Source organism: Myxine glutinosa, chromosome 6, assembly GCF_964187855.1.
Source record: "Myxine glutinosa chromosome 6, kmMyxGlut1.1, whole genome shotgun sequence".
NCBI classification, from domain to species: Eukaryota; Metazoa; Chordata; class Myxini; order Myxiniformes; family Myxinidae; genus Myxine; species Myxine glutinosa.
Genome location: NC_136266.1, coordinates 40,342,694 through 40,356,207, shown reverse-complemented (window position 1 = coordinate 40,356,207; position 13,514 = coordinate 40,342,694). Strand labels below are relative to the sequence as shown.

Sequence of the window (13,514 nt, the reverse complement as noted above, 5' to 3'; positions counted from 1 at the left end):
TGCATTTGTGGAGTTCTGCTCTTCGGGCTTTACATGTTTAGGAATAGGAATTGAAATTTGGCGCACAGCCCTGAGTCTGGCCATGTTTCCTCGGGTCTTCGTTGCTCTCCCGCTGGGGTGGTATGACATAACACAAAACTTGTATGGTGAGACCCAGGGACACATTCTCACCATTCTCACCAAAAATATAAATGGGAATGAGAGAGCAGTCGCCGATGCAGCTTCTTCATTGCACATTGTATAAATATTTTAAGTTTCACATGGCCTTTTTGATTTTGTCATCATAATTAACTTGTAAATGCTCATTTTATAGAATTTGATTACGAGAATAACAAACTTGATCTCGTGGTCTGTTGGATGCCTGATTCTTGCATGCACACTTTATTTTTTTTGCAATTCCCAGTTTTGATGGATTCTTCCTTTTTTCCCCATTTCTGTTCGTCCTCTAACATTCATTCATTCATTCATTCATTCATATTTTAATTGAAACTTTTCAGAAAACCACTCCACTCACTGCCTATACTGTTTACCTTTGAGTAATCACCAATCGCCAACCGGTGTGTGCCCCGGTTTAGAATAGGTACACCGTATCCCTGCGTGTCGTTAGAGGCGACTAAAGAGTTGGCGTCAGGAAGGGCATCCGGCCATAAAAACATTGCCTCAAAAAGGAAACCATGATGATTGGCATGGGGCCAGCAAGGCTAACCCCTGCTCTAGCAGGGAAAATGGCCTTAAAAAAAGGGGGAAAAAATCGCCAGTTAAAGAAAACGCCTTAAAGCCGCATTGCATTCTGGAATATTCCGGAAAATGGTGTTGCCATTAAATCTTTTTGTGAGACAGTAGTTGCTTCTAAATTTAATCTATTTTCAACACTAATTTCTCACAACCCATTCACGCTAGAAAAAAAAGTTTGCCTTCTCTATTAATTAACCTGGATTCAAAACGTGTTTAATTAACTCTGTTTGGCTCAGAGCAGATGCTGTTTTAACCACAATTCCACTGAGCCTGGTAACATATTCCTTTTCTTCCTCTTTCAATCCTGTTCTTCCCCTCCAAATTGACGGCTGGCATAATCTGTCCATGACACCTTCTCACTTTTTTTTTTAAGCTTGTTTTTCTGTTTATTTTTGTGTCTACCAATTCTCTATTTTTGACACTGGCCATCCACTTACCTCCCCTCCCCCCTACCTCCTCCCACCTGGGGATGCAACTAGGATTTGCCTTAGGGGGCTAAGGTTGCCTGTAAATGAGTAAGTAGCAGAGGTACACAAAATATTAAAGTACAAAATGAAGGCAATGGGGTAAGAGTGCAAGTGTGTCAATCACGGTCTCTACTGAGATCCACCTACTGTGATGCACTGCCATTAGTACTAATCCAGTCAGATGACTTTCTCCCATACTTTAGCCAAGGAGGGGGTTTGAGCCCCATGAGGTGGACTTGGTTGTGGGGAGGGGATGGAGGTTAACGAGGGAAGAAAATATCATGGTTTTGGATAGGGGATTATCTGAGATGATTGTGAACAGTTGTTTTGAAGACCTGGACAGAAGAATGATATTGAAGAGAATGTGGAAGTTTGTTCCACAGGTGGGAAAAAGAGGAACAAATGAGTGGAGCTGAGCAGTGATTCTGGATTTGGATTTTTGGAGTTTCACCAGCAGGGTTTGATGGTGGACCATGTGTGCCCTGCAGAAACCTGGAGGGACCAAAGCACGGGAAGAGCAGAGGGTGCAAGACCAGAAAGTAAGTGGTAGAAGACAGAGAGACAACCATCCTTTCTGTGATGGGGAAGGGATAGACCCATAGATTCTGCTGCAGCACAGAAAATTCCAGTGATCCTGAAGGCTTAATCCTTAACTTGTCTCCCTTCTCTCTGAAACCTGGTGGCACTTGTCAAGTCTGTCTCTGGTGTATGATGCTCCCCTTCCTTCCATCTCATCCCTCACTTCAAATGGCACCACAGCTGTCTGCTCGTGAGAAGGCCGAATGCCTCAATTCTTAGTGTGCTTCAAAATTTTGCGTCTGTAACCCCTCTTTCTCTCTGTACCCAACCTTTCCAGTCATACCCAACTGCTCCTGGATTATTTGTCTTTTGCACATGGGAAGGTGGAAACGTTTCTGGCAACCTTCGACTCTGACTCTGCCATTGTATCAGACGGAATCAGCTCACATGTCCTAAAAACCTGCTCTTCTGCTCTTGCACTCCCTCTCTCTGCCCTTTTCACCATGTTATTTACCCTAGGTCATCTTCCATTGTCTTTGAATGAGCCAACATCACAGCATTACATAAAAAGGTGCAGAAATGGGACCCTTTTAATTATAGACCAATTGGTTCACTTCCAATCTTCAGCAGACTCATGGAATCCATCATCGCAGATGACATAATATCATTCCTTTTATCCAACAGTCTCATCTCAGATCATCAATTCGAATTCAGACCTGGTCATTCAACCTTGGACATGTTGCTTCTCCTCTCCCAACAATTGACGGAGGCCCTCAATTACAGACATAACATCAGGGGCATCTCTCTGGACATATCTCGACCTTTCAATACAGTCTGGCATCCCGCCTTCCCCTCAAAACTTCCTCCACTCTCTTGGCCAACATGTGGCTCTCAACGGAACCCTTTCTTCTCCTCTCCCTGTCAAGACTGGAGTACCCTGAGGCAGTGTTTATAGGCCACCTCCATCTTATTCCTAATCTTCATGAATGATTTCACTGACTCTCTGGAAAATCCTCTATTTCGTTGCTGAATGACATGGCATCCGTCATCTTTCTGACAGCCTGGCTGACAGCCTCTTCCCTCCTCAGACCATGGCAAAATCACAAACTGGTCAAACGCTTGCAATATGCCTTTCAATTCTGAGAAATCTCCCACACGCTCACTGTCTCTCCGAAAGGACTGTACCGCAAATCCTCCAATCTACTTTATCAACAACCCTCTCGAAGAAGTTCAGTCACTCAAACTCTTGGATCTCACTCTCAGGCATGATCTCTCTTGGGAGATCATTTAAAAGTTGGCCTCCAAAGCCAGTCACCGACTGGGCATCCTCCATCGTGCAAAGGCCTTCCTTGGCACTTATGAGCTCCTATCCACCTGCAAAGCTTTCATCTGCAGCTTGATGGAGCACTGCTCGCCCCTCTGGGCTGGCTTCCCTGCCTCACATCCTACTCAGCTTGACACCATGGAAATCAAGGCTTTCAAGATCATTGGAATCTCTCACAATGCAGGTGAGCCTATGGACCTATCACTTCGCCATCGCCGACAGGTCGGTGGTCCCTCTGTCTTCTTCCATCTCATTTCTGGTCTTGCACCCTCTGCCCTCTCTGTGCTTTGTCCCCACTCCCCAGATATCTGCAGGATGCATGTGGTCCACTAGCAACCCCCTCCTAGTGAAACGACCTAAATCCAGAACCACTGCTCATCTCCATTCATTTATTCTTCTTTTTCCACCTGTGGAACCACCTTCCACACTCTCCTCAATCTCATTCTTCCCTCCAGGTCTTCAGCACAGCTGTTCACCACCCTCTCAAGGCAATCCTTCATCTAAAACCATGATCTTTCCTTCACCTGTTAAACCACCCCCTCCCCTTCCAAAATTTTGCTTATGTATCCATCTTGTCCACTCCTTGCATTCTCCCTTACCCATCATTGTTACCTGCATTCCTTGTTTGTCCATCTCGATCTACTTTCTCCCTCCACCCTGCTGTTGGCATTTCCCCTTTCTTCTGATAGTTCCCTTTGTTATGTTGTTTTCTTATCTATTGTGTCCTAGCTCCTCCATGAACCTTGGCCATGTATATAAAAGAAAAAGGCCTTGTTATCCACACCATCAAGCTGAGCAAGTTCTGAGGTAGGGGAGACAGCCCAGAAGAGGGGGGAGGGGGAGCAGTACTCAATCATTATCTGCAGATAAAGACGCTGTACAGCCTATAGGAGTTAATGTGTGCCAAAGAAGGACTTTGTACAACAGAGGATGCCCAGTTGGCAACTGGATTTGGAGGCTAACTTTAAAATGTGGTTTGTCCAAGAAGGATCATGGATGATAGTGAGACCTAAGAGTTTCAGTGACTGAACTTCCTCAAGAGGATTGTTAAGAATGTAGACGAGGGCAGGAGGGGGGGGGGGGGGGAGGGGAGAGAAGGAGTTGCCAGACGCTCCTTTCAGGGAGAGGGAGAGAGATTTGTCTGGATTTAAAGATGAATTTTGATTGTTCTAAATTGATTATCAATCTTGTTGCATTTTTATTTGAATTTATTTTAGAACGAGATTGCATATTTTGATGTTTTGTAGGGAGTGACAAGTTAAGGTCAGTTCACACGAATATCAGTGCAGAGGTGCAAGTGCCAACTTCTGAAACAGAAATTCCAGGTTTTGAGGCAGAAGTTTCTGCTGTGGTGAGTATGAAAATTCTTCTACAAACTACGTTTGTTTGGCTTTTTCCAAGATTGCTTACTTAAAGGCACTGTACACCCTTAGCGGTCATTTATTGATGGTTTTATAAAAAGCATAATTTGGACTCTGCGGAGTCTTAGAGAAGTTGACAAAGTGTAATAGTTAATGCACCTGTTTAACATACCATCGGATACGAGTTCAAATCCTGATTTTGTTTATTTGAAAGACTGATATATGGCAAGTATTTTGAAAGTAACTTCAAATGATAACACTTGGTGTCATATTAAATTCAGGAGTAAATAAATTAATCTCTCTGCACCAAGAGTTAAAGAATGGATTCAAATGTTTCAGATGAGAAAAAAGGTATACAAGGTAGAGAGAGATGCAGAGTAGAGCTTCTAACCTTTATATGTATTTTCAAATCTGCTTTGAATTGCAGCATATAAGTATTTATCAGCATCTTTATACATCTGCTGGCACAGCAGCAATATTGTGGCATTGTTAATGCCGGTTGTCAAACACAGAAAGAGATTATGTGGAATCTGGCGAGCCACCTCCAGGCAATCCTACTATCCTTCATGACACTTTCTCCTTTACAAAATTGCCTCAAATGTCCTTCCGTGGCAGCCACCCCCTTTGGAGTCTTGCAGTCATCGTGATCCAATGGAGCAAAGTTCCCTTGAGGGGGTTCCATCTGAGCCATGTGCTGTTGGCAAGGACCCGATGCTTCATCAACCGTTCGTGCACGAGTTGGAGCCACAAGAAAGTGGTAAAGGAAAATGCGTGATGAACACCTTTTTATAGTCCTGGTTACCTGTCAGAAATTATTAACTACTGTAATTTGATGATTTATCATTTTTTACCACAGGCTCATTTTGGATCGTATTTACTTGCTTTGTTTGCTGTCCTCAGATGAATTGGTGCAGCTGGTTTCAGATCTTCACCCATCCTTACCAACTGCTTCTTCACCTCACCTGATTGTACCAAATCAAGGTGCTGGCAAGATCAGCAAAATAACTTTTGTAGGATCCCAAAACGGTGGTAGCTTTGCTGCTATTACTGCAGCAATGAATTGGGGAACACCTTTTTATTTTTAAATAGTCAAGGCTTATAATAGCACTTCACCTATAAAATATGGAGATGTTACCGACAATGCAAGGTGCAATGGGGGATGTATGGAAATTGATTACACAGTCAAGCAGGTTTTCCAAAAATAATAGTTGCGTTTAGGGTGCAGGGTTACTTAGTAAGAGAAATTGTTTGCAGGAATCTAAGACCAACCACGATATTGCAGTGAGGTCCCAACCTTGAAGCACTGGAGGGAAACGTTGCTGGGGCTGGGCATACACGGAGTTTTTTTCTGTAGTGTTGGGAAGGGATGGAAGAGGACATGGTGCAGATGAGCAGAGATCTTGGAGGATTCCTTACCTTTCTGACAATAGGAAATGTGCTGACGGTTCAGATTTCAGATTATTTACACTCCTAATGTGGATAGAAGTGATGTTTGCCACCTTCCAGAGGGATAGTGGATGAACCAATGTGAATAATTTGTTGAAGGAGTAAAACAGAAGCTACCTGTTCAGTAGAGCAAGATTTGAGAACTCTGGCACTGTTGCCTTCTTAACCTGTAGCAAAGGTGACTTCTGAGCCATACAAAAACTTCTTGACCTTCTCAAGTGGTGACATAAATTTTGTCTTTTGGGTGGTGTATGGGTACAGCAGGAGGTTAAGGCTGGTATGCCCAATGTTTGATACAAAACATACTGGTTCTATTATATGACTGTGTAATTTTTGTGGAGGTGAGCTCTATACATGAGGTTTGAATCATAGGAATATTTTTTTTACAAGTTTATTACATCCAGAAACCCCAGGTGGGTGGCCGTGGCAATGCAGATCATGTAGATGGTGGTGGGTTATTATTATTATTATTATTATTATTATTATTATTATTATTCTTTAATTGCCACAATTATTCCCACGTTCTTATCGGGTTGGCCGTGGGAAGCTTGGCCCAAGTCTTTCACGAACCAGCTGCCCAGGCCTCACATTCTACTAAGATTTGAACTGGAATTTGTTCAGGGTGACAGCAATGGCTTGCTTGCTTACTCTTCGTGAAGGACAGCGTGGGATCTTTAACTTCCACCAACCTATGTCACCAGATGGGACACCCAGTTTAATATTCAACCGAGGGACGGCACACATTGATGAATCACCCTGCTTATTTAAAACCAGGATGACAGTTTATAGCTGGGTGGACAGCTTAGAGACGAGTGTGCGTTACGAATGCGTTATGCGTCGAATGAAGGTCACAATTGTGCCGTAAGGGTGTTAGAGGCAATAGCGCATGTCACACTTGAAGCATCTGTTGGGAGAAATGACATATAAGGCTCCAATATATGTTGTAAAAAATCCACGTCAATCGACACATCAATTTTAGCACATTTGTTTCTGATTTAATTCCCTGGATCTTCAATATTTCGTGGTATTGTGGTATATACCACCAATTTCAGGTCTCCCCAAAGAAAAAAAAAAGTCAAGTGATGTTAAATTTGGAGTATGTGCGGTTTATTCTATCAGTTCACGGTGTCCTATCCACGTCAAAGGCATTGTGTCAAAAAAAATATCGTACAATTCCGAACTTTTTGAAACACCCTGTATTTCAGAAGTTGTTTTGTATAAAAAGGGAACAGGTTGTCACGTTAGGGTTACTCTTTAACCTGTATAGAGTGATTGTTGTTTGAGGATTTTCCAGTTACTTCCAGATTTAGAATCCTCTAGAAAACGTATTTAATTAACTCTGTTTAAAAATCTAACTCTTTAATTAAAGTTGTATTTGGCGAAGGAAGCACCTTTGTGGAGATTATCTTGAGGGGATCCATACAAGGGAAGGAGAGAATAAGAAGTTTGGAGTTGAGGGGGCAGGGGAGTGGCTCCCGAATTGTGGTGTGTGCCATGCTGCATTTGTTTTGCAGAATTTTTATTATTATTATTATTATTATTATTATTCTTTTTTGTATACAAGATCTAGGCTCGTGTAAGAGCTAACATTAAACACAAAAAACATAAACGGACACATAAAACATATAATAAAGGGAGCGGGAGACAAAATGGGGAGAGGGAGGTAACCACACAAGTACAACAACAGTAGAGAACAGGGACATCAGGAGATCTGTGGAAGGGAGAGGGATGGGGAAAGGGGGAAATTGAAAGGGTGGAGGGGGGGGGCGGGGGGAGTTCCACGTTATAACGACAAATTGACACTAAATGATGGAATTAACTCTGTTGGAAGACTCGTGTCTGCTGTTGTAGATCAATCGATCAAATGACTGTCATATTTCGTGAAGAGGGATGGGTTGATTATTGTTTATTGAGCACAGGTGGAGTAGAGACTACCTTATGAAGGGCAGCATTCACTGTACGATGATTGGGCTTTGGGGAAACATTCTGGCCACCAAATTTCACCAAACATGACTAAGGAAGTAGACAGTTCAAATTTCTGACAAGACTGGTATTTTTCTGTGGCTTGTCTCGTGAAAGGAACGTAGTTGTTGTGAGCTTCAATTTTGCCTTCCAACATGACAAGGTAAACTGATTGTTGTACTGCCTGTGCAATGCTTCTGTGTACTGGAAAAGAAGATGGGCATGATGTCTGCAGGTGAGATGGAATGAACCAATGTGTCAAGGAAATTATGACCTTTTTTCCTATGAAAAACATTTCCAAAAGGTGTAACTGACAGAGGCAGAGCAGACATTGCACCCTTCTGAGGATGAAAGGGCAGATCACAAAGTCGGCCCAGTCAGCCTCAGGAATTTACCAGACTCTATAGTTCTTGGGTTGCTCTCGGTATATGGCCAGTTAAATGGACATCCTTTAGATGTGATCAGAGGAGTTGAATGAGGCAGAACAAAAAAAAGAGGTTGGCAGGAAAGTTTATCACAAATACCAAGGGGGAGACATCCTGTTTTTGTTTTTTGAGAAAATGGTCATTGAGTGCTGCAAAAGGTTTTCCTCCAGAAATCCGATCTATATGCATCTATGATCACAACCTCGGTGGACAATCTTGCCAACAAACTACTGAAAGTCCATGGGCAGCTCTTAAGTAATATTGTCTTACAAGCAAAATGTCCCTTTTGCAGCTGTTACCGATTGTGGTATTCTTGCTTCCCATGATGATTGGTCAATTCAACCAACTTGGATAGATAAAAAACGTGTTTAATTAATTACAGTCCCAAAACCAGGCTTATTATGTAACCACTTATAGAAACAGTAGGACCACGGATCCTGAAGCTCACCTGGATCAGGAGCAACAGTCAAGGACGTCATAAAATATCGAAATTTCGTTCATGCGCATAAACTGGTCACGTGATTGGTTTAACTGAAGCCCTCTCAATGCTGATTACAGTGATACATGTTTACAGGTCATGTTTTTGGCTGAGTGCATGGCTGTGCTGCTGATGCAATGTCTCCTGCAAGTTAGGGCAGGAATTTTTAGCGTTTTAGGCCTGATTTCAACCCGTCAATGAGTGCAGATTTTGATGAGGTCAATACACTTTGTTAGGCTTCAGATATGAAGCTTGTGGCCAGGTTTCATCAAAAACCATGTGTTTGGTTCAAGCGATAATGAATGAAGTGTTTAAAGACTCACTCACTGTGATTGATTTACTTACGGACACTGCTCAATCACATAAGCTCACCGGATTGAAGTCCAGGTGAGCTAAAATTGGTTTCAAATGACACTACAATTATCTGTTAGTTGTCATTTAATGAATCACTGCTGTCAAAGGCACTGTGCTGTACACTGCTGCACTTTGCAGATCCTTGGCAGTGGCAGGCAGGATTTATCTTGGTACAGGAATAGTTCCTATTGCAACCTTTCATACAGCTGCATGGAATGGTCTTCCTAATCTTCTGTGGCCAGGCCGGTTGTGTAGATGGCATGCGGTCATCTTGTCACTATCCACTGCCCATCCGCAGTTTTCATACTGTGGGATCTCAGGGTTGCAAACATGGACATTCTCGTCTATAATGGTTGCTAAAGCTGCACGTCTTAGATGTAGGACGAATGCATACCATCTGTCGGTGGTAGAAGTTTCAGCAGAGTTGATTTTTTTTTTTTGTTGTTCAGGAATTTGTAAACTCGAGCTTCTCGAGCTCTGATCCTTCAAACTCGTCCCCCTTGTTGGTGTAAACTGCGACTGGAAGCTTCCTTGCTTGTGACGAAGTGAGATGTCCGATGTCCACAGACACAAAAGACACCGCACCAAGAATACAAACCATTTAATGGTAACTATACATGTGGGAGAAGGACATCAGCTCGAATCTGGCTCGATCCCTTCTCAAATACAATTCCCAGTGAGCGGTCCAGTGCAGTGGAGATAAGAACATGCAACACACTCATAGTGCCACACATGCGATCTTGAAGGTCGGCTTCCAGCACGGGGCGGCCTGTTCCCCTGAGAAACCCACAATATGTTTTTAAATCAAAGATAACCAGAGAGAAACACAGACCAGCTTTGTGGTCAGAACAGCAAATGCAAGAGAAAAAGATCACAGAGCATGAGATATGCATTCTCAGCCTGTTCAAATAACTAATGAGAAAAGGTTTGATAAAGCAACCATCAGCTCCCACACTTGGCTGGTGACTTATTTAGTAATATCAGCCATCTGGCTCTGAAAAGTCCTCCAACACTGATGTGTTCACCATCTTGCTGCTTTTCATTCATGCTTTCTTGGTCGTGAAGTAGGGAAAGCTGGTTATGTCTCGTCCTCTTCTTGTGCAATGCCTTTTATTCACAGCCTAACTTTTGGCATGTGCCAGTGCGGCAGCAATCTTATACCGTGGCTCCTGAAAGGAAGATAAGTGCTCAAGGAAGTGATGGTGGTGTAAAGAGAGATGGGAAAGAGGAATCAGAAATTCTAAGACAGTTTGATGCTGTCGCCGGCCTTACGGATATTGAGCTTGGTTTTGGCCTTGCAAATACAACGGTGATTACGATGCGCAATGACAAAGAAAAGATCATGGTATGTGCTCGCTCTGTGATACCTTCCAGTGCAGTGCAAGTCCACAAAATACATAGCTCTGTAATAGGGAAAAATTGGGGGGTACACATCCCCCCATTATATCATTATATCTATGTAAAAAATCGCTCCAGATTTATGATCTTTCGATTTATGAGCTACTTTTTAGGAACACGTGTTCATAAATTAAGATGTTCCTGTAGTTCCCGCATTTGGCATGCCATTTGGGTGACTTTCTGCTGCACATGTGTCCATGGAAAAATCTAGATGTTCTCTTCTGAAAAGCTCGTCCTGTCGAGCCGTCGTCATAATATGCTTTGGTGTTGTTGTCATTTGCACATTCAGCAGTCCTTTGATTGTAGGCCCTTGACATATGATGCACTTTAAGTAGTTAACTGCATCCTCATGCCTTCTCTTTGCCGTCAGTAGCATCTGTGACTGGATGCTCGTCTTGCCCAGTTATCTGTGATTGGATGCTCGTCTTGCCCAGTTATCTGTGATTGGATGCTCGTCTTGCCCAGTTATCTGTGACTGGGTGCTCGTCTTGCCCAGTTATGTGCAACAAAGAAATTTGAGTATCTGTTATCGGAGGAGACAAGTTCTGCTAAAATAGATATTTAAAACATCTCTATGATAGTACGATTGAGACAATGCAATATCTATTTGTCCAAATACGAGTGTCCAAATTTCTTCTTCATTGTCCACCTAGGTTGTGATCAGAGATGGATATAGATTGATTTCTGGAGACAAACATTTTACAGCACTCCCTGACCATTAAACCCCTTTGGCACCCTGGGTAAAAGTACAGTAGTGAACATTACCTGTCGTTGATGTGCGACGGGGAAACTCGTTGGGTTGCACCTGCTGCTTTGCAGTAATAACATGACAAGATGTCGTGAAGCTTTAACCCCCTCTCTCCTCTCCCCAATTCAGCTATAATAGTGAATGATAAAGGCACTTCTGAAGAAGGGTTGGGGTGGACGAGTAAAAACAGGGCCACATGAGATATATGGATTTGTCATCCTTTGAGTACATGCTACACCACCTCCAACAAACAGGTTGGTAGAGAGGAATAAGTGTTTCCAGAGGAATGGGAGGGATTCGTACAGAGCACATGTTGTGGTGTATGGGAGTATTAACTAACGTGGAAACACTACCACTGGAGCAAGAGCCTGGTTTGTCGAGGTAGAAGAGTATAATCAGAAACGAATGCATGCAGGTCGTGTGTGAGCAACATTTCTTAGTCATCTGGTGTTGGGTACCATAAAATATTAGTCATCTGGTAAGGGAGATTCTAGAGGAGGACGGGTGATGTGAGAAGTAGGCTTCAGTCAGGCCAAAAGGAGCAGCCGTTAGAGGAAGGGTGGGTGGGGGTGTAGTGTAGAAAGGATCAGGTCTGGGGTTGCTGTGAGGAGGGTTAGTGTCCAAATGTATGCCTTGAGTACCTCTGCTGGTTTGAAACCAAATTTTGAGTTCTACAGCACCTGCTCCGTAGGCAGCATGGAGATGTGTATTGTGAAAAGTATGCAGAAATTTGATCCTTTATATGCATGAATGTCATGGAACTTTGATTTTCTTTTTTTCTATCCTTTGAAGGATGACCGATAAAGAGGAGCCCTTTTTATTTATTTCAATACATATACATGATTCATCACCTGTGAGGAAATGTGAAAATAATGCTTGTGCCTTTAGTTTTCATGAAACTGTGCAGAACCTTTTTGTCCCAGAAACTAGGCCATGCTTGCTCGAATCTTGTGTATCTGCCAGCATGGTAAAAAGTCAAAGCAGACTCGTGATCTGATATGGGTATGCTGATGTTCTCATAACACCATACATGAGCTAGCCTAAGTTGTCATGATGACTAATTTGTGCCCAAAATGCCTCCAATGTGGCTTTGTTGACCAGGAAATAGTGGCACCTGCTGCAACTACAAGTATAGCAGTAGTTGTACTTGTGGACAGTCTACAAAGTTTATTTCAGGGATTTTTGTACTCTTAAAGCACATGTGTAACGGTTGGGAAGTCTTTCGTATTTGGCAGACATGAGTAATGGCTGTTTGCGATTATTTAGGCGAACAGCTATCATGGTCGCCATTGCTAAACAGTTCATTGAACAACTGCATGCGATAACTTTTAGAACTTTTTAGCATTGATCTCATTTGAGCGTGAAATGAGACAAGCTCAACTGGAAGGGGTTGTCAGGCTGGTTTAATATATATATATATATATATATATACACACACACAATTAATGGCTCTGAGCCGACCAACGGTGCAAAGCAGAGTAGAGATGCTCGATGTTTACGGCTGGCACGGTGCGAACATGCTCGTGAATATGAGTGCAAGACGATCATTGAAGGATGTCTTTCCTAAAGTGGGTTAATCACTTGGGCAAAAATGAATTGAAATGGTAGGAACTTGAATCAAAATGGATTGTCAATCCAAGGAGATTTATTTTTCTTGCAGGAGTGGATTGCCCTACTATGTTGGCAGCATTTGGTGCCCATCTACACAGTAGTGCTATCCACCACTTCCAAAAAGTGGATTTATTTCCATAATCTGTAACCGACATCCGTAATTGAAGAGCAGTTAAATGTCATCGCTGTAGACCGTCTAGTACTGATCCTGTTTTTGGTACCGTAATTTTTGCCAACATTCCTTTTGTTGCCTTGTGATGCTACCATCTTTTCTTCAACTCTTAATTCCTCTTTATTCTGGTAAAACCTCATTTGAGTTCTTGCCCCTGCAGAGTGTTTTCAAGCTGACCCACAAACGGACTCGAGCAGTGAAGACGTGTTTTTGGAGCCTCCTGTTCATAAGCGGCACCGTCGTTCTGTTCCACTTGCTTCTCTCCCTTGTGTGAAACCAATGGCTCCTGGATGTGAGGATGAACTGGTAGAGACTTCAAGCAACCATTCCCTCTTTCCTGCATGGTTGACACTTGACAAGTGCATCCTATTTGCACTTGTGGTGGCCCTTAGCTTGGGCATCGGACATTTCTATGGTGAGTATTTTTGATGTTTTCCCACAACTTGAGTAGTTACTCGGCTTTAATTCTTAAAAGGTTGTTTGACGTTTGCACACACATACATACACACACACA

General features: G+C 42.8%; 1 protein-coding gene across 8 annotated transcripts in view; it reads left to right on the top strand.

Moving 5' to 3' along the window:
• Positions 1-13,514, top strand: part of LOC137429706 (cell cycle progression protein 1) — a 90,065-nt gene that overhangs the window by 48,084 nt on the left and 28,467 nt on the right. For 4 of the 8 annotated variants that reach the window (XM_068119873.2, XM_068119874.2, XM_078779772.1 and 1 more), the window contains exons 5-9: positions 1,691-1,741; positions 4,293-4,396; positions 5,022-5,163; positions 5,307-5,387; positions 13,161-13,415. In XM_068119873.2, coding sequence (XP_067975974.2) covers positions 1,691-1,741; positions 4,293-4,396; positions 5,022-5,163; positions 5,307-5,387; positions 13,161-13,415 — 633 coding nt within the window. The remainder of the gene's footprint in view (positions 1-1,690; positions 1,742-4,292; positions 4,397-5,021; positions 5,164-5,306; positions 5,388-13,160; positions 13,416-13,514) is intronic. The other 4 variants (XM_078779771.1, XM_078779775.1, XM_068119875.2 and 1 more) reach the window with 1 other exon arrangement.